This window comes from Galendromus occidentalis, unplaced genomic scaffold (assembly GCF_000255335.2).
Source record: "Galendromus occidentalis unplaced genomic scaffold, Mocc_1.1 scf7180000077497, whole genome shotgun sequence".
NCBI classification, from domain to species: Eukaryota; Metazoa; Arthropoda; class Arachnida; order Mesostigmata; family Phytoseiidae; genus Galendromus; species Galendromus occidentalis.
Window position 1 is genome coordinate 1,889,770 of NW_003805485.1, and position 20,266 is coordinate 1,910,035.

General features: G+C 52.6%; 1 protein-coding gene across 1 annotated transcript in view; it reads left to right on the top strand.

The window, feature by feature from the left end:
- Positions 1–19,798, top strand: part of LOC100905735 (homeobox protein SIX6-like) — a 31,844-nt gene extending 12,046 nt beyond the window's left edge. Inside the window, exon 2 of the mRNA XM_029112394.1 lies at positions 19,519–19,798. Coding sequence (XP_028968227.1) covers positions 19,519–19,798 — 280 coding nt within the window. The remainder of the gene's footprint in view (positions 1–19,518) is intronic.
- Positions 19,799–20,266: the final 468 nt, after the last annotated feature.

Below are 20,266 nucleotides of genomic sequence, written 5' to 3' on the forward strand. Positions count from 1 at the left end.
GTCGGCTGGCTGGCTGGATAGCCAGCTCGCTAGCTAGCTATCGAAAGTCGCTCATGACCGCTTGTGGCGTGATTTATAGTTGTGAAACATTGAAGCTCGGCAGAAGAAATACGGCAACACAGATACACATACACCGATGCGGTCGGATCCACAGACAGACCGAAAAACGCGAACACATTCGAATTAGCGATCGTTCGGCTCCAGGCGATGTCTCAATCCTGATCGGCAACGACTTCATCCGTATATAAGTGCACTCGACTTTGTTCTGTTTCGCTTGTTTCGTCTGAAATCATTCGCCTCATCCCTTCATTTAATTCATGTCCGATCTGACGTACGTTCTACATTATCCATGTTTTGACTCCCAGTCGTCAGGACGACTATTCGACGCCGACAATGGTTCCAACTCCACTAAAAAGATTTCCTTTTCCACCATCCCGCGGCTAACCAGGTTACGGAGAGGGTCTGTTTGTCTGTGTGTATATGTGAACGTGTAAGTAAGCGTTCTTGTGAGTGTGTGTATTCAGTCAAAAGACAGTGCAATTGTTGGGATTCCCATGAGCATTACGATGGCTGACAGACGAGCGGGCGCGCGGTCGAACGAGCTCGCACCGGGACCAGCCGAATCCTGAAGGAGCGAAACAACTGTTGGCTTTGCGAGTTACCCCATTGCTTCTTTGACATCATCATCAACATCATTTCCTTCTTTCCTTCGTTGGTCGGCAGCTTGGTTGGCTGGCCGGCTGGCTGGCTGGCTCGATTGGTGGGGGCGTATTTCAATGAGAGAAGAGGTTGGTCGAAGCCTTTTATTCGAAGTCTTAATCGTGTTATCTTGTTCGCTCCGTTCACGCTCGCTACCTCATCCACCCACATGCTCACTCTACTTATCTCTTGCCGAATCTCACGCAGTCCTGCTCGGTGGCTCGACTCAGGGTCGGCCCGTGAGGTCCGGAGTCTGTCGAGTGAGAGACTATTTTGGACAAGGAGTCTCCTGGGACAGCACTGTTTACATCGGATGAGTTCAGGATGTTATTTCATTCCATCGTGAGGCAGCTCCGGAGTCAGCGACTCTGTATACGGCTGCTCACCTCGCAGATAACCAGTGGCCGAATGTGACTGATTGAACTCTCTCAGGGCCATTATGCTCGTTTTTCTGATTCGAAATATCGTATCGTGCCTTTCCGGAATCGTTCAGGTGGTAATTGGGTACCACGATCGTGCTGGAGACGATGCTATACCACTTGGGGTTGGATCCCCATGTTTGTGTGGGCAGAGAGCAACGATTGTTGTTTCTCCGCTCGATGAACGTACATATGCATGCATGCATGCATGTATCGCGTTCAATTGTCCTTCGTTCGTTCGCTCGTTCACTCACTCAATCACCGGCTTTCTTCGTCAAGTATCCTTCAAGGTTGAATCTTCATCTATTTATCCGACAAAGAGTGTGTATGTACACACGCGGTACCCACCGACAGATAGGTCTATCCGAGTTCCTGCCGGAGTGTCCGTTTGTCTTCGGCTTGGCTGGCGGTCAATGGAGTATGTAGTCTCACGAGCTGCGGAGCGAGCAGCTACTACTGTTGAACGAGTTGATCGCGGCTGGAGTCCACTTGTGCGAGAGCACAGGACGAGCGGGTGCTTGTCTGTCCGTTTGTGTCTCTCGCTCCAGAATCAGTTGTTCGTCAGTCGATGTATGCATGCATGTGGCCGCTGACGCCGCCTCTCGCCAGTGACAGTCACAACATCGTTCCGCTTGTTGAGGACCAAATGGTTCGCGAAATGAGTACCTGACTGACTGGCTGACTAGCTGAGCTGCCGACGGAGTAATTTATTTATTCGGTGATGAGGAGCACACTCGTGAGGAGAGTACAAACAAGAAATCACCTAAAACAATGACAGAGCTACGTCGGCTCCCTAAATATCCTTCGGAAGACAGAGATGTTCAGGAACGGACGGGGGGAAGAAGGGTCTAGCTCTCCGGCAACAGGGATCAATTTCCTGGTTTCCCGTGAAAAATAGGTGAGCTCAACTCGGATTCTCGCAGACCCGGATAGGGAGATCATCCCTTCTGCCGTGTACTGTCTCGAGAAGTACTTGGACCTCCGATCCTAAGAAGTCCCGAGATGTGCTCATGCGGATCCCATGCCTCCGACAGCTCGCTTCGACAACGTCGGACGACTAATCTCTCGAGCATATTATCACAACAATTCTTTCCTGGAACGAGCTGGTCCACGTCTATCACAGAGAAGCGACGCTTCACAACTATTTCTGATTTGATGGGTCGTTGCGCCGCGCCGCTCGCTCGGTCGAGAGCTGAATGACTGACAAACAGATCGCGGAACAGACAAGCGGGGCTGGCTAGCATTCAAGCGTCTTGCCAGTTTAAAGCTATGAACCTTGGTCCGAACGTTCGAGCTCGAGGTTCACAAGCCCTCGGTCCAGGCTGCAAACTGAAGCTCGACAGTGGAGTCTATCGGAAGCCCGAATTCCGGACTTCCCCTCTCCGGATCTCCGCGAGCTTCGACTGATTCCGCTGTCGTGCGTCGTACATGATTCGAGTCAACAGAGTCGGAACAAAGGCGAATCGCGTCTAACTACATTTCGAGAAGTGACTTCTCGACGGAAGAAGCGTCCACGACGCGGCTCTTTGTTTGAGACTTGCGTTCTGAGTGTCGATAACCAGCCATGATAATACCTAAGCTGCGTGTCGCATCATATTATTGTCAGGTCGTCAGAACATGTCGCCAACGACGGTGAGGAATTTCGGCTTCGGCCGCTGACAGCGGCTGGCGCCGATGATCGCCGAGAAGAGCCAGCGCAGAACATGGTCGCGGAAGGTGAGCGGCGGCCTTGCCAGCTTTTACCCACCAAGCGCAATGCTACGTCTTCGGAAGAGTGACAACGAGTTGTCGCTGATCATGAAGAAGAACAACGGCACCGAGCCCGAAGACGAAGACCAGGAGAACCGAAGAAAAAACGTCGCCGCTGACGTATTTTCCGCCGACGGAACTTGGTTCCCAGCACGCAACACCGTCTAACTCTGTTGGCTCGCTCGTTCGTCCGTCGCTCTGCTGACTGGATGTGTTTTTGTGACAATAGCCTATTACTTCGCAGGCTTGATTCCCTTCATTCGGGCATCGTGAAAACGTGTCGTCGCAAAAGCGGTCGTCCGGCAATCTATTCATAACGCAAGCCATTAATTCAAGTCCTCGTTCCAGTCATGTCCGAGCCGGTGCGCAATGTGGAACCGTTCCTGTGTACTAGAGATTATGTCGTTCTTGACTGCACTTCGTTCACGCAAAAATCATTTTGGGGAAAAATACGCATCGTCGAGACCTCCTTCCATCTCCTCGGTCTACATTGATCCGTCACCCATTCCTCTACACAGATGAGAACTATTGGGAGCGCCCTCGACTCCGAAAGATTTCTCAGGGGATCTCATCGGGCTGGAGTCCATGAGTCGCGGCCAGCGAAATGGACAGCCCTCATGGAGAAGCTAACTGCCGGGTCGTCATCCGCCCCCTGATGTCTCAGATGTGCTCTGCGGAACTACGCAAGTCGCCTCCCGGACCCGCCCGTCAGACTCTATCCGATCGGCGCCAACAATCGATTCGCCTGCAATGTTCACATCCTTGCCATATCGACTATCTCGCGATATCTTCCCCTCCCCCTTCCTGAGCTCATGAATAGATCCCCTGCTCGCCAGAAAATCATAATGCCTCCCGGCCGTTAAAACATTGACTACATGTCTCATGATCCACGTCTTCGCGTCCGTCTCCATCTTCAACAGACTCATGGATTCCTTTTCCGAGTTGGACATTCGCAAATTTTTTTTTTCATTCGGTCACTCCTTCTAGCCTCCCTCGGCTCATTCTGTCTCGGCATACCTCGCGGGTGTGGAAGCGAGCCTGAGACCTGAGTGTTTTGACCCTCGTTAAGCGCGTCGGACCTTTGTCACCTTTTCGGTGAGAATCTGATACGAGCCGCCGTTTTCGACGTCAACGCGTTCATCGCACTTCTCGATGATGAATACGCTGAAATGGATGATGAATCTGAAGACGACGGCTACGGAGGAGCAGAAACACAGAATGAATACGAGGCCGACCGAGCGGGTCGGCCGACACGAATGCTCGACTGAACAAATACAGCTGCTAATTGAAACTCGCACGAAGAGATCGGCCGCCGAAGATTGATCATACCCGGTGGTAAATGGTTGACTCGATTCGTAGAAGAACAACTTCGAATGTATACAGCCTGCGTCCGACTCCGTATCGACGATTTAGCGACGCTCGGATCCGGCCGTCGAAGTTTCTGTTTCCGACGCATTGTGTGTTTCCCGAAATCCCGATGAGTCGCTCACTTTACCTTGATCATGGGCTCGTTGACGGCTTTATTTGAGCTCACCCATTAGGCTTCAGCACTTACGGACAACACTTACCGCGTCGCAGAGGTTCGAGTGTACGAATGTGTTCTCAAATGTCTGTATGAGCAGAGCTCCTTGATTGAGTTACCTCTTTCATCGCATCGAATGCTCGCTCACTCTCTACACCCTTATCCGGGGACCGTAATTGTGATTGAGAGCGAACACAGGGCCGGGATTCGCTCCTGAACGGCCTGTGCACGGCAGCGGCGACCATCGCGAGGTCTACAATGACAGCGAGCCGTGCGATCGAGCCCCGGCTAAGTTTAGACTTAAACTGAAAAGTTTCAGAGCGGAGCAAACGAAGCAGCGGCGGCCACGCGAGCAGCGCACGAAGCGACTTATTCCACGGCGGAGAGGGGTCGAGTTTCGGGATGCGGTTACTACCTCAAATTAAACTTCGGAAATCAAAAGGTTCAGATATCTTCCCCGATCTCCACTATCGGAGGGCTCCAACTAGCGGGGTCGGGACTCCGACTAATCGCCCATCTGACAAGAGTGTACTCCCGACTCGGTCAGAACCTTGACCTGCGGGTATTTTAGGATAACTCCGACTCCCGAAAAAATCAGACTCGAGCCCTCGAACGGGTGATCGTTAACGTATTCACCGAGGGTACCGAGGAACTTTTCGCACCCTCGACGGAGTTTCGCAGAGAGAATCGACCAGCCCAGAGAATTCACGCGAAGGTCAAGAGGTTGAAAAACGAGAACACGTCTCGGATATTGCGCTTTCTGCCAACTGGAAAAGCTGATTAGGGAAGACGGGGGACGGAACGAGGCTGGAACGAGAGAAAATTCGAACATGAGAGGCGAGAAAGACAAGAGAGCGAGAGGAACAGCGCGAGAGGACGGAGGGCATGGGCTGGCTCGTTGAACATGAAGTCTGACACGCTCACGTGAAACGCCGATCACGTCTGTTCAGTTGACAATGCCGTCACTGAAGCCCAGAACCACACACGGCCATATCATATTATTGTGTATACAGAGACCAACTAGCAATGTTGCTGCTGCCGCTGCCGCCGCTCCTTGGCAGCGGCGGAGTCGAAGAAAAAAAACTCCCATGCCTAGCTGACTATGGACTACCTGACGCCGCACCGCCGCCGCAGCCCGCCAGACGGACTGAATGTGAACTCACGCCATTTATCAATTGGCGCCTACCTGAGTGGATTGTAGCACTACCGAAGTCATGACCACTAGTCCGTTCGGGCTGACCATCCGTCAGTTTGTCTGCCAGAGCTCGTTCGTTGGGTGTTCGTTCGCTCATTCGTTTGTCCGTTCGTCATGTCTCTTGGAGGAGAGAAGAAAAAACGAGAACCTATTGCCGCCGCTTTTTATGGGGTGGGCAGAGACTGACGCCCGTCACGATAGGTCGGAATAACGATACCCGATCTTCCACTCCTGATGCGATTACGACACAATGCTCCTCTTGACTACATCGGTGTCATTGAGACCGTCACAGGCAAATGGGGGAATCGTTCGCGCTACGCCTGAAGCGGAAACGCGAAGAGCCCACTACGGCGGATAATTGAGGTCGGCGATCTCTCTGCCCAGCCCTCCTCGTCCTTGTTAGCACCTGATCTCAGCAAGACTGTCGTCGGGAGTGTCGTGGATACAGCAACAAAGCTCACCGTACAACTGGATCGATAAGCTCCCGCTCTCGTGCGCTCTTCAATGTCGAAACAATCTGCTCGACAAGTCTGCTAAGTGCTCCACTAAGCCCGGTCGGCGCCATATGGATGAATGAGTGGAAATGGATGAATTGGTTGATGGTGGGTAGATTAAGGAAAAGATGAACGACTCGGATGCTGCAAGCAAGGTTAGATGCGTGCAATCGTTCTCGGAGCACTTACTCCCCAGCTGGGACCCTCCCCAGCCCAGTCAGTCACTCTCGCGAACGGGCGGGCTCGTGCGGACACGGGGAATCAGTCGCCAATCAAACACCAAAGTAAATGTAATAATCCGCTTGTTCAAAACCTGCTGTTTAATGCAAATCCCCTGTCACACTTTTTGAACTCTATGCCGTTCTCATCCTCTCCTCCGAGTAAGTTGGTGGCTTTGATTTGTAACTTCTTCTTCCAATTGAGGACCAGTGCCGAATGTCTGATGAAGATTTGGGAGCCCCGCTCCTCCGAGGTTTACGATCGCGATGCCCGAAAGTTATGATGTTCTCGTGGCACCGACAAAGCCCCTCCTTTCATCCTCATATCTCTCACCGTTACGTAATTGGATGGGATGGAATTTCCGTCAAAAAACTTGGAAAGAATACAAGGAGTATTCGAGAGAAACAATTCGAGAATGAGATCGCTGGACGATGCCTGGATCTACAAAGAGATGTAATTCCTCAAGCGTGCTCTGCGATTCGAGAGGCCATCCGTTGAAGGAGGTAAAAAACCCTCGATACGGCGATCCAGATGCGCCGCGTTGCAGACACGCCACGCGACAGAGGTCAAGTGAACACTTGACTCCTCAGTTCGACGATAGACGATGAATTCGAAGTCGAATTCTGAACAACAACATGCGCTCCGGGACCTCAGGACTCCGAGGACATGGGCTACCCAGGACGCGATCGCCGAGAGCCCGTCCTACGATTAAACCAATAGAGGGACGGAACTAATTCCGAGTGCTCTGAACGCGCATCGACTCTGGTCGAGCCTTCACGCCTCACTTGTAGTGTTCGATGGTAAATGATTCGCTTGCGGATCCGTTACGGATAAATCAGGCGGTCAGTCGATAACAGAGCTCGCGACACGACCGACGAGAGCTACGGACGAGTCGAAGAGACAAACTTTGGTCAGAGACTCGTCGCCGCCGCCGCCGCTGGCGCTCCGGCCGACGCGGCTGCTGCTGCACATGTCGAACCGAACAAGAGTGATGCTGAGAGCTCGCTGACTACGCGTTTCTATGCGCAGGATGATTTTCGGTTGATCCACGAAGGCGACGATAGCATCTCACTTTTCGTAATGATTGCTAGACATGCGACATTCGCCGCGACCCCCAGCCATGAGCCTCTTCAGACAACAACGGCGGTGGCGGCGGCGGCAACAAGCCAAATACAAATTGGATTACGGCCAGAAGAACATTGTTCTCTCGACGAACATCGACGTTGACGAAAAACGTCCGTTTTGACGCCGACAAGTGATCCTGTCGCAGAGAGGACAAAGAAGCGTTCGATGATTTTCAGCAGCCCATGGAATTCTTGCGCGGAGCCCGAGCGACTTTCGACGGAATCATCCCGAAATTCCGTAGAGGGTCTCCCGCGACAAACAAAAATCGGTCGCGCGAGCATCAAAACGGAACTCACTCGAATCTTCGGGTACTCTCCCGGCTATCCGGGGCCTTCCCGGAAGGTCCGGTTACGTCAGGAGGATGTATACAGTCGAAAATGTCGATCTCTCATGGTGGACCGGGTCTTCTGGTCAGAATTGCTTTCAGCCAGCTATAGACGACTTGTCGTTGATATAGTCCCGATTGTATCTGATCCAGATGATCCGCAGTTGCGTGACAAGAGTCAATGTTGTATCATCGTTCTTAATGAAGATAGTGTAAGTTTACTTACACACATCTCGAACACTTATCCTCTTGGTATGAGTATCCGTTTGTCTTCGCCCAGTCAGCAGGTGATTCCATCGGTCTAGTCGTCCGCTTCCAGGGGAGAGCGGGAGCCTCGCTGCCGAACGGTGATCCTCGTCGACGGTTACGTCTCTCCCTCCTGTCTTCTGAACGTCATCTCGATTTGGGGCTTTTACTATCGGTAGTCACTACATTCGAGCTTGAGATTTTCTCCGTCATGATATCCCTTCACGGAGGTTCAAGGCAAAGTGTTCCCACTCCGCTCTCGCGCGCTCGGCCCCGAAAAATTCTTACCGCTTTTCTATCGGAACGGGTGCCACTGCCTGCTCGAATGAGGCGGAGCGGTGGGTGAACGAGCGAGTTAGTGAACCACTAAGCCAGACAGGGTGAGTGAATGTCGAAGCGGCGGCCGAACAACCAGTGAGCACATCATCACCATAGTCGTCCTGTTACAAGTTTGCGGTCGGTGTGCCGCTCCCCGATGGAGGTAGCTTCGAATTTTAATGAGTTGTCGTGGTCGATTGTAATCCCTTTAAAATTTGTCATCTATGACAGCGAGTCCCGCATCGGCAACAAGCAGCCGAAAGCATTCGTTCACTCACCCATTAATCCTTCATTTATTCAAACATCAATCTATCCCTCTGAATTATCCTTCAAACCCCTCGTCGTTTTAGTCGCAGCGATCCTGTCAGTCAGAGTCATTGAAAAAGAGGAAGCAAACACCGGCGGCATCCAGTCAGTTTGGCAAGCAGGTTGGCAAGCCAGCCCGCTGGCTGGCTCGCTCGCCCGCCCGCCAGGCCGCCAGCAAGCAACGCACCTCGGTTCACTCGCTCCGCGTCGGGTCGCCTCGGAGCTATAATCGAATCTCGCTTCTTTGTTGAAGACTATTTGTTGTACAATGCATATTAAGTGGGTGCGATGTGTCATCTCATCATCGTCTTCGTCTTTGTCGTCGTCGTCGCTGCTGTCTCGCTCTTAATTCCAACACGGAGCGATCTCGAACAGCGCCACGCGGAGTCTCTGAGCGTGCGGCCAGCACCTGTCGACTCCGGGACGCTCTCGGCCGTCCCGGGAATTCGGGATACGCACAGAGAGGAGGATATGCGTCCGCCGCCCATGGAGACATTCGGCGGAGGACAACCACCGAAACCTTCGGCGGTGGCGTATACCGAACTTGTTGCCGAGAGAGATTTATTCGACGATTTATTGCTGTTGTATCGTTGCTGTCGTCCAATTTCTCCGTCGTCGCCGTCGACTTCTCGTCCTGTTCGCCGTTGCCGTTAAGCGGCTCTGTGTGAGTTGTTTTGGCAAAGTCTGACCCAGCAGGAGCCGCGCTTGCCTTCTTCTTGTTGTTTGCTTGTTTGGTATGCTGAATGGCTTGATGAACCATACGACGAGATACCGGTCGTGTGGTACCAGTTTGACTCCGTTCGTACCACCGGTCTCCGGTACTCCGCTGTTCAGAACTGAGAACGGAAGACCGAGCGTTCTCGTCGGAGAATAGACCGACCGCGGTTCGAGGAGCGTCGGTCGATCCAAGATGGGAAAGAGATCTGGCGAGACATGCCACCGACAACCTTTGTTGCCTCGAGCGAGTTGTTGCCCATCAAAGCCTCGTTGTCAAATTGCCCTGATCGCTTCGCTCAGTCAGTGGCCTGGTCTCTCTCTCTCCCTCCCGGCCGCCGCTACCGCCCTCGGTGGTTGGAATGGTTGAGCGGGCGCAGCACCCTCGACTAGCTTTGCATAGGTTTTAAAATGAGGGCGTTCAAGCGCTCAACAGATGTACCGCCGACTGTCACCCCCACTTACCCTGCGGAGCCGAACCCCCACCCCCTTCGATGAGGGCAGCGTGACACAGTGGCAGGGTGACAGGTGCCGCTCGCGGGGCTAGACGACGGGAAACACGAGCGAGAGCGGGCGGGAGTCCGGGTGAACTGTCACCAGTTAGAGACAAAGATGACAAGCTCAAGCACCTCGGATTCCCGAAGTTCGACAAGATGGAGACAAAGATTCGAAGACAGCGGGATGTGAGGAGCGAGAGGGATTAGGGTTTTTCGGCTTTCATAGTTTCGGCCCGATTTGGCTTCCGAACGATTCTGTTGATTTTCCCTGCGTCGACGACAGAGAAAGCCGCCGAGATTCCGTCTGCCCCGTTTCTCGTCTTCCGACTCACACGGGGCAGCGATAATTAGACAAAGCTATCCGGTCGGAATGTCGGCATTCCACCGCCGTGCAGCTCCTCGCCAAGCCCACCGTTGGTCAGCTGATCACTATGCTCGAGACCTATGAGACCTAGACGGGTCGATCGGTTCCGATTGCGGACGAAAAGTGGCATGACATGAGATGACAACATGATGCTGAACAAGTGAGTGTTCGAGTGAGAAACGAGCGAGCATAGGAAAACCCAAACTCGCTGTTCGACGCACCTGAGAGAAAGAAAGAGAGTTTCGGGCTGAGTTCGGTGGGTTCGCGCTGCCTGCCTGCACGCAATATCGCGATCCTGCTTAGTCATCCCAATAGACAGAACAAGACGTCTATTTCGCTGCCACCGCTATTGCTACTTGCCTGGTCGTCGTCGTTGCTCGCTGTGTGAGTGTGTGCTCTTGAGAACCTAACAGACAGATGGATGGCTACCTGAAATGCCACTTTGTCCAACAGCATACTTAATCCCGTTCCTCAACCGGTCTTTTGTTTCGCTAATCGGAGAATTATCCCCCGATTCTTCTGATTTTTCTTCTGTTCGGCCCTCAGATCGTTCAATTGGACCTTCACCAGCGTACCTGATATATCCACCTGAAACGCGTTCCGAAACGAAAGACTCTGATACTCATCGATTTCTGTTGTCGCGTCTCGACGTTTGCAAATCCATCAATTACCAGCGTGCATACGAGTTCCTGCCTCTCGACCAATCGATAGAGAGCTCGGAAAGACGTTTCTTCTCGGGAACCAAGTTTTCAACCCCTTCCCATTTCGTCCGCGAAACCAGTTTGTGACAAACCCGTCCAGCCCTCGAATCGCGTTGGGTCTGTCGAGTATCTCGTAAGAGGACTTCCTCTCGATGGATGGAGGGCGGATAATGCGCATAATTGGCTACTCATTATGTTATGCCGCCCTACGCCGACGATAACGCTTGATTGTAGAAAAAAACATCTCCCAGCTTCGAGTAATGACCAGAAGGCTCCTGATACGTGTTCGGGAGTATGAATCAGGAATGTACAAGCCAGAGATGTCGGAAATTCGTGTTGATTCGCTCCCTGAGCTGCGCCTGATAATGAGGCGTCAATTTGGATTCGTTCTAAGAAACAGCCGGGTGAGCTCCGGATGAGCGCCGGCAACTTACACAGGACACGCATCGACCACCCGTGATAATTTGTTTAGGCTCGAGATCTCCGTTCGAATAAGGAAGAAACACTTGTTCGACCGTACGACGTCCGTGTCGCTCATGATGGTGATGTGATTAGCGGTCGTTGAACAAATAGTATCGCAGTATCAGTACCGGATCAATGAGGGCTCCGAGTGACAAGGGAACATGAGGCGCGAACTTCTTCAAACACCTCCGAAAACCACTATGCGGGCTTCGTGAGAGACTTCGACGTCCGCTGGCGTCGTCGTTCGTCACCCGAGTCGGCCGATTATTGTTTTGTGTATTTTGTTAAGGACACTGGGGACGGCTCCACACAAACGGATTTGTTATGCGGGTAGCCCGTCGATCTTGTTCTCACCTGTTGCTGCGTGGCGTGTTTTTTTTTTTTCTGGCTCATACAGAGGAGTGCGCTTCGCATCATTGATACTATCGGCCGACCAGGATTTTTGTCGTCCTGCATTTCCGCTCGGCTCGCGTTCGGGATAGATCAATACCATGCAATGTCTGTACTCCACGCAGAAGCGGGGCTTCCCGGGATGACCGAGCATTTTTCTCACTCTCCATCCGAAGAAGGGGAAGGGGAGGGTGGGCTCTCGAAGCATACTCTTGATTGAAATATAGTCTCGAGGAATTTCCTGCTCCGGGGAAGGGCCTCGCAGGGAAGTTGGAGAATGTCGTGTTTCCCTAAGGCCCGACGATCGCAAGGTGATTTGTTTGATCTTGGGACAGTAACGCCCCCCGACTCGAGGCACCTCAAGAACCCGACGCAGGGTGTGAGGATTCAGAGCACACATCTGAGCGCGTGAACGATTCGGCGATGGACACCAGTCACTAAGGAACGTACACCTTTCGGAGGCTAATTGCTGTCCGACATGAAATCGAACCTCTGAGCTCGATGGGTGGCTGCTCGGCTCATCTCCCGACAGTGAGGCCACTGTGGAGGTGAGGGCGCCGAAAAGAGCTTCAGGAGCGTAGATCTTCGTGCTGGAATCCATCAAAAACCATAGCAGCTCGCGAGGGATTCCTGTGAGGAGATGCATACGGGTATTAAGTATGCCCATTTAGAACTCCCTCGCTTTTGCCAGGTCTCGTTCGAGTCTGCTCATCCGTTTTTATTCATCGGGAAGCGAATCAAGGGTGTCTCAAGGCCTCGCATCGATGCGGGGACTCAGAGTACTACGAGTAGAAAATCATCGACCGATTGAAGTTCCTCAGACAGGATACCAAGGCGGACCGAGCGGAGCGGAGAAAACGCGCACACGAAAACACAAGTAAATTTTCAATCGAGCTCCCTTCGAATCCATTATCGCCGCCGGATATGGCTCGTTTTCTGTCGCTTTCACGCACCCTGGAGGCGGCGCGGACGCTAAAGACGGACTCTGGAGAACAAAATATCAACAGCACAGAACGAGGCGGGAAGGTACGCTCTTGGGGTCCCCGGCAGTAAAGTGGCAACGGAATTCGTCACAGGAGAACTGGGCTGGTCATCTTTCAGGGCGCGAGAAGCCCAAAGTAAGTTGCGATATTTTAACAGAGTGAAATCCATGCACGACCACAGATGGCCGAAGGCCATAGTGGATATGATGGATCAGTGCGGAGTTAGGACAAAGGCATATCGGAGACTGCAGGAGCTGGAGCGTGAATTCAAGTGTGACGACATCACGTTAACTTTCACGCAAGAAGGAAAACCGCTCCACGGAATTCTCGACAGAGCGATTAAAGGAAGAATTCGCGAGGTTGAAACAAGCAAGTGGAAAGACTCGATGAGACTGAAAACTAGCTTGGCCCGATACAGGACAAATGCGACGGAACGAGGGGTAGCTAAGAACCCCTATGACAACAGCAGAGGGTCCGCCTTACTGGCACTTAGTCGAGCAGGGATGCTGAGGACGAGGAACAACAGATCTTACTCCGAGCCGGGACTTGAATCCACATGTGTCAGATGTGGAATGGTACCGGAAACCATAGGCCACGTCATCTGCGAATGCAACGAAGCATTCTTCGAGGAAGAGGAGATACTGAAACGACTGGGACTTGACAGAGATCCCTCCTCGAGGATGATACGCCACACCAAGAGACTCCTACAGCAGTGGGAGGAAGAAACTAACAATATCCGCTGAGACTACTCGCCACTGAAGTGAAAGTGTCATTTAAAGAAACTTAAATGAGGATAAATAAATACCAATACCAATACCAATACCAATAGTCAAAGCTCGGAGACCACCCATATGATGAATATTTCGGTTCGGCTTTTCGTTGTCGTTCCGTTCGACTCCACGGACACGTCTCCGTGTGGGTAGGCATCTGCGCGCCCAAACAGCTGTAGGCCACTCGGTGGCGGACGGGCGCGCTAACGAACTGGCGGGGCGGCAGGCAGGCAGACAAGCAACTCGGCAGGTTGGGAGCTGCGTGTTGTCGACCATTTAGTACGATATGAATCTCTCCTACTTGGCATGCTACGTGAATTACGTATGTGCTATTTGCTCAACATGCACAACGACTGCGGCGACTATGGGTACGAGGACTACCACCGCCACGATGAGGCCTCCCTTCGATGGCGGTCCGGAAGAGGCGGACGATTAGATTATTATTGTTCTGACGTGCTGCTGCTGCTGCCGCCGCCGCCACTGCCGTCGATGTTGTTACCCCCTCCATCCTAGATGCGGAAAGGACTGCGTACCCTCGACCGTCCTCTTCAAGCTCACTGCGCGCTCCCGCGTAACTGCAATACTCTGAGGCCTGCTCACATCGCCTCGAGCTCCCCGGAACATCACGATATGGGATTCGAGCTTCGAGGGTGCTGCACCCCGCCCGAAGACTTCAACAACAGCCCGTCGCTCCTTCCTATCTGTGAATCAGAAACATTGCGATGCGCGAAAACAATCGGATCGGTCTTACAACTCCGAGCGATTTTTTAAGCTCGGTACGATTTGTTGTTCCTCGATTCTCTCGAACGCGTTAATAAGTCGTTCAATGGCAAGCCCATAAATCTTGAGAAGCACCAGCAACGAGCTAGACCGCGGCAGGGCGGGCGCGTGAGTGCGATCGGTGATCTAGTCACTCAACCACCAGACGGAACACTTGCTTATATTACACAGCGACTGCTTCTCGGCTTATATTTATGACCCTTCATTTATGCCGCAGTAGCTCTGTGCACCGTATGTCTGAACGCGTCTCATTCTTTCTCCATCGTCTTTGCCACCATTCGCATCGAGCCAGCCGGCGGGCAACAAAACCGGCGGGCGGGCGGGCGGTCGGTCCGTCGGTCGGTATGACGAATATAATGTGCTAACCGCCCACTTATCTCGACGCACAACAACGACTGCGGTAGCGATGGCGATAACGGCAAGGACGACAAAACTCTACCCTTAGCCCATCCCGACCTGCTTCGCGAGGATCACGGATTCCCAAAGGCGATTTCGGGAACTCTACCAGAATCTTCCCCTGAGAAGAGCGCGAGTCCTCGAAGGAGGTGATCTCGATACGGACGCGGAAGATCTGATGGAAAAACGACGTGAGCTACTCGCCTGGGAAAATACCAAGCTTCCAACACGTGTCACGGTGTTATTGCTTCTCCCCAGTTCTCCCGTCCCGTTTCTCGTCCGCTCCGAATATGATAGCGTGATCGTTTCGCCTGCTCGTTTGCTTCGGAGGCTCCAATGAAAGCTGACCGCTAAACATTCCGTGATACTTTTTTTTGAATAGATCACGAAGCGAGAAGGATCCATTGAAACTTACCGCTGGAAACTTGCGAGTATGATTGAAACAAGCCGAGCCGTTGAAGAGCTCTCCGGGGCTCGCTGCGTCACACCGTAAGCAGCGTCAAAGCGTCTGCCGCTGCTCGCCCCGATTTCCTTGATTTTCGCAAAGAAAAAATTCATCTCGAATCGGTTCTCCTTCCATGAGAACGACGTAGTATCACCAGTGCGCTCCTGAGATCTGATCCTCGGTCGCGAATTTCGTTGGGAGTTTTTCACCTCAGGTGAATGATAACTTTTGTCTAGGAATTTAGCAACACTCTCTCATGAATTTCTTGCGGTGTGGGAATCGGCGCATATGCTTTCGGATGGACAAGCTCTTCTTGGGAGGTGAACGTACGACGACGAAAACATTCGGTCGGAGTCCCGTCTATCAAAACGAATCTTCTCGCTCCGTGAATCGTTTGCGCCGCTCAGCACGTTGCGCGTTTCTTAAGCAATTATTGGAAAAGCAATACGGATCAGGCGTGTGATAGAGACCACCGGCATCGGTACAGTCGAGCAAATGATGCATTCGAGCAACAACAAGAGTTTTCCAATGGCAAAGTTCTATGTAGGCGGAATGAGAATCTCGTCTCTCGATAGAGTTGTCTATATCTCTGCTCGGCAAAGCGGAATCGTTAGTGATCAGTCATCTAGGTGGGAGGTGGTAGAGCAGATAAGCGAACAATCGCTCGAATAAGCGGGACATGGAGAACACGTCGGCAAATAGGTGGGAGAATCGCCTCCTATGTTAGCCGGCAGATGCTTCTCGCGAAACCATAACCACCCTCTGTAATGGGGGAAGTGTACTGAACGAGTTATGCTCATGTTCCTGCCGAGGATTCTTTCCGCTGCGATGTTCACGAAAGCTCAATGAGAAGCGAGATCGCCCAGATACGGTCATCCGAATCATCGTCGACGGATAGCCGAACCCCTATTCCTTTCCTCTCTTCTCCGTCATGGAATCTTCGCGTCAAACGCACATCCCCGTATGACGTGCGTGCCGGGAAGAAAGGAAGATTTCCCGAGCGAGGAACGAGACTCGTTCAGATTACCTCGCCGTCGTCTGCCTGTATTCATCCCTGGGCTCGGACCCTGATGAATATCACCTCGCGGATTCAGCTACGAGTTGAGGAGAAACCGGAGCGGGTGACATCATTACGAGTCGCTCGTGGCTTTGTCAGAGGATGATCCGATCTTCCTTCGGATACGCTACCTCGACTGCTCGTTCGGTGTCGTCCCAATCTTGTATTAGATGCCGGCGACGAGGAAGCATATGACTGCTGGGGATTCTCTCGGACATCCGTGACTGAGTCCTATCTGTTCCCCTGTCTGATCCGGGAGCTATCATCGAACTCTATTCGGACCTGACTGCTGCGAACTCTTTCCTTAGGCGATGCCAGCAGTGGCCGCGTCCGCAATATATCCATGTCTGAGACATGGACTGGGCGTGAGGCTGCTCGTGGGATAGCGAGGACGCGAGTGCCAACCAGCGAGGAATAGAGGGAGTAGACCAGTCTGTATGTATGTAATAGAGCCATTCGCAGCGGCGGATCAATATGAATCGAAGCGCTGCGTTGAGTAGCGAGCAATTGAGCATGTAGCTACTCAACTCGGTCGCCCGGTTTGTGAATTCACTCGTGTCACAGGGCAATGCTAATATACTCATTGAACGACGCTGGAGTCGTCGACTCCTCAGCTGGAGTGGTCGTGTGCGATAAAGTGCACGGCTAGAGGACTGCCTATTGATCTCTATCGTCCATATCCATCGGAGTCGTAGCCGCTACGCCTCCATGGAAGCGAAGCCTTAAATTGTTACTTTAACAATAAAGGCTTTATAATTGAGATGTGCTGTATTGAACGCATTCGACCCCAAGCACATGCGGTGACCAGCTCTGCGACTCCGCAGGAGCGACGGAGAAAGAGAGAGAGAGGAAGAACACGCATATTAGAGGGACGTCATGCTTTCAGTTCGAATAGCTTGACCTATAGCCTCCGGGCCTAGTCTGAAACTGTGTGCGGATCCTGAAGGGAACGGGCACTCGTTCGGTACCTCGCGAGATATTTCTGCCCCAAGTCGAACAGGAGAGCAGGCGATGCGCCATCGATGTGTGTCTGATAGTCTCGAGGTGGTGTACGGCCTCAAGCAGGCACCGGCAGAATGCTTGGCAGTGTTCAGATTCAATAAAAAGAGTTCCGGGCTCGGAACTACGGAAATTCGACGACGATAATTTCCCAGCTCGGGTAGAGGTGTTCGCAAGTGTTCGCGAGGGCAGACGGGCGGGGGGCAGGGGGCGGGCGTTCAGGCAGGCAGGCTAACTCGCAGCGGTGTGCTATGATAAGGTAGGGAATGGCGTGGCGTGGATATCTGTCCATATGCGTCCGTTCCCATAGTAATGATTTAAATCCATGAGCGGGACGGGCAGGCGTGCGGAATGTGTGAGTGACGACTGGCTGGCTGGCTATACCTATAAAATTATACATTGCGGCCTCTCTCTTAACGCCCCCTCGGAAGGCGCTTCGCGAGTTCAGGACTTTAAATCATCCGCGTCGGATTTCTCCGGTGGTGAAGACGAGGCTTTTAATTCTCGGAGTCGTACCCTATCTCCGAGAACGACGGTCCGGCGGAGAACATGCAGACCAAGTGCGAGCGGGAATCAAATCAGACGGGATCGTATATCGAGCCGAGAACTAAACGAGGAACTGAGAGAGTCCAGGAAACGGAAATGACCTCGTCCTGCGACTCCAGTTCGCAAGACAGCGAACGAGTGGAGCGCAGCCGCACCGCTAAATTGACGAATTTGACTGATTGACGGAATTGACCGTCTTGGAGCGCGCTCGGATAAAAGCAAAGCAGTCTGAGCCATTGGGATTAGACGGAGTTGATGGGAACATCGAGGAGCGGCGGGCGTGTTCCCCGTAGAAATATGAAGGCACCCATGTGTTCTCATTTCGGATCACATACAAGTCCTGATTGCGAATATTCGATTCTGGACGTCTTTTTCCGAATCCGGGACTCCGAGCCTTGAATGTATCGAATGATTGAGACGGCGCTGTCAGGCCGGATCACGAGCGCATATTATTCAACTCGTGTTTCCCTCTTGTATTCCAATTATCTCGACGCGTTCCGCGGGAATGAATGAAATATTTTTTTTGTCGATAAGATGAGGACAAGCGAACAGACGGATAAAAAAAGAACAAACAAGTAAAAATAAATAAGAAAGGAGAACCGCATTGAGCTAGCCAGTGTTGGAACGGTCCGATCTTGGATCACGACCGCGCGTCGCTGTGATGACGCTGGAAATGGTCGATTACGATCTGTGAAGGCGGTCCTCCATCGCCTGTGCTGCGTCCATGTTCTCTGCATTTGTCCATTCAAGTTTTTTTTCTCCCCCCTGGTAATAATAAGATCGTATGATAGTCTCTCCACGCACAAAGCCGCCTCGATATATCTTCGGAACATCTTTTCGCTTCGCAGTTCGCTCCCATTTTTTTTCCTGCCTGCATTGCGATGCTGTCGGCACACGAGCCCCCTTTCGCCTTCGAAGTTCTCTCTTCTATTTTCCTCCACCGTAAAAAAACGCGGGACTGTCAAGTGTTCGTAGCGGTCGTTTCTAACTTTCCGATTGTTCCCTTGCTCCGCCAGCTCAACTGGAGCAGATCAGAGATTCCGAAATGGCGATAAGTCGATGCTGCTTTCGAGTAATACTTCGAGGAGCTAGCAACAATGCAGATCCCATCACAGTCGTCGCGCATTCTGTTCTCGCTAGGCCGAGCTGATGCGCGTCGATAGCTACGCAAAAGTATCTGACCCGCATGGAATGCCGCTGCTTGAGTCGGGAACCGCTTATTCTCTCGACGATGGATCCCGGCTGGAATGAGCAAGGCAACCAATGGGGAAGCAATGGTGACTCTTCGAGAGATTTCCGAGTTCATGAATTTCGGATACTCAAAAATTCGATTTCAAAGAGGAAACCGACAGTCTAGCGGTCTATCGCCGCTCCGATCCGCGTTTGCTCAGGTAGATGACGATCGAAGAACGCCCAGTCGATTCCGGGAATCGGCAGATTCTATGTCGCTCGGGTTCGTAATTCGATCCGAGGATCGATTCGGGAGGTTTTCCTTTGGAAATCGTGATCACCATTGGCGAAATGGCGGATCAAGGCATCGGAACTCGGCAGCTGTACACAGTTTGGTCGCATGCGCGTCTCTAAGATCCTACCGGAAGCTTCATGTTTAATCTGCTCTCCGTAATTCGATTCGATCACTCAGATCCGACTCGTCGTCCTCATTCAAACAGAGAGACTTTTTGTGAGAATTTGATGATTATCCACGTCAGTCGACGGAGTTTCGGGGCAGAATGATAACGCTCGATTTAGAGATGTGGCTGGCAATATCTGACGCATTGCTATATTTCTCGCTTTCAGGCTCCTCCAACAACAGATCTCGCAGCATCAACTGGGCTCGTTGGGTGCATCAGGAGCTCCGAATGCCAAGTCTACGAATGGTGTGCTGAACAAGAGATCTCCCGCAGAATCGCTGGGTCTCCCGCCAGGATCTACTTCATTGGCTGATGACCAACTCTCATCGTGCGAAGGTTCGATGGAGGATACTTCACGTCCGACGTCTCCCTGCGAAGGTGCGTTGTCGTCGACCTCATCCGCGGGATCACCTCCTCCGTCAAGAAGTCCCAGTCCGGGTCCCTGACGGTCCGGGAGCCCTGCGCCGGCCGCGCAGGGTCTTCCCCGAGTCTCGGAAGCCGCAACCATGCCCTCGTTGGGGCTCGCGTTCGCCGCACCGACGCCACGTTTCCCTTCGCTTGCTTCGCCCTTCGCCGGGGTCACGGTCGCGGCCAGCGATTCGTCGTCGCTGGTCCCCTCGTTCGAGCAATACCTGCAATATTTATTCATGTCGCTCCCGCCTCCCCCCGGTGTCACGGTGCCGCCTTCGTTGGGCGGAGGTCTGCACCACCACCACCATCATCACCATCTTCCTTCGCATTTAAGCAGCAACAATAAGTTTTTGCCAACGTCGCTGTCCATAACACCTGTAGGACCCCAGTCGGATACGTCGGAGCGGAGTCTGGACTCGAAAAGTCCTCCGGACAGTACGACTGCGCCGCAAACGATGATTTCGCCGTCCGAAACGACCAAGGTTGAAGACGACAACGACATC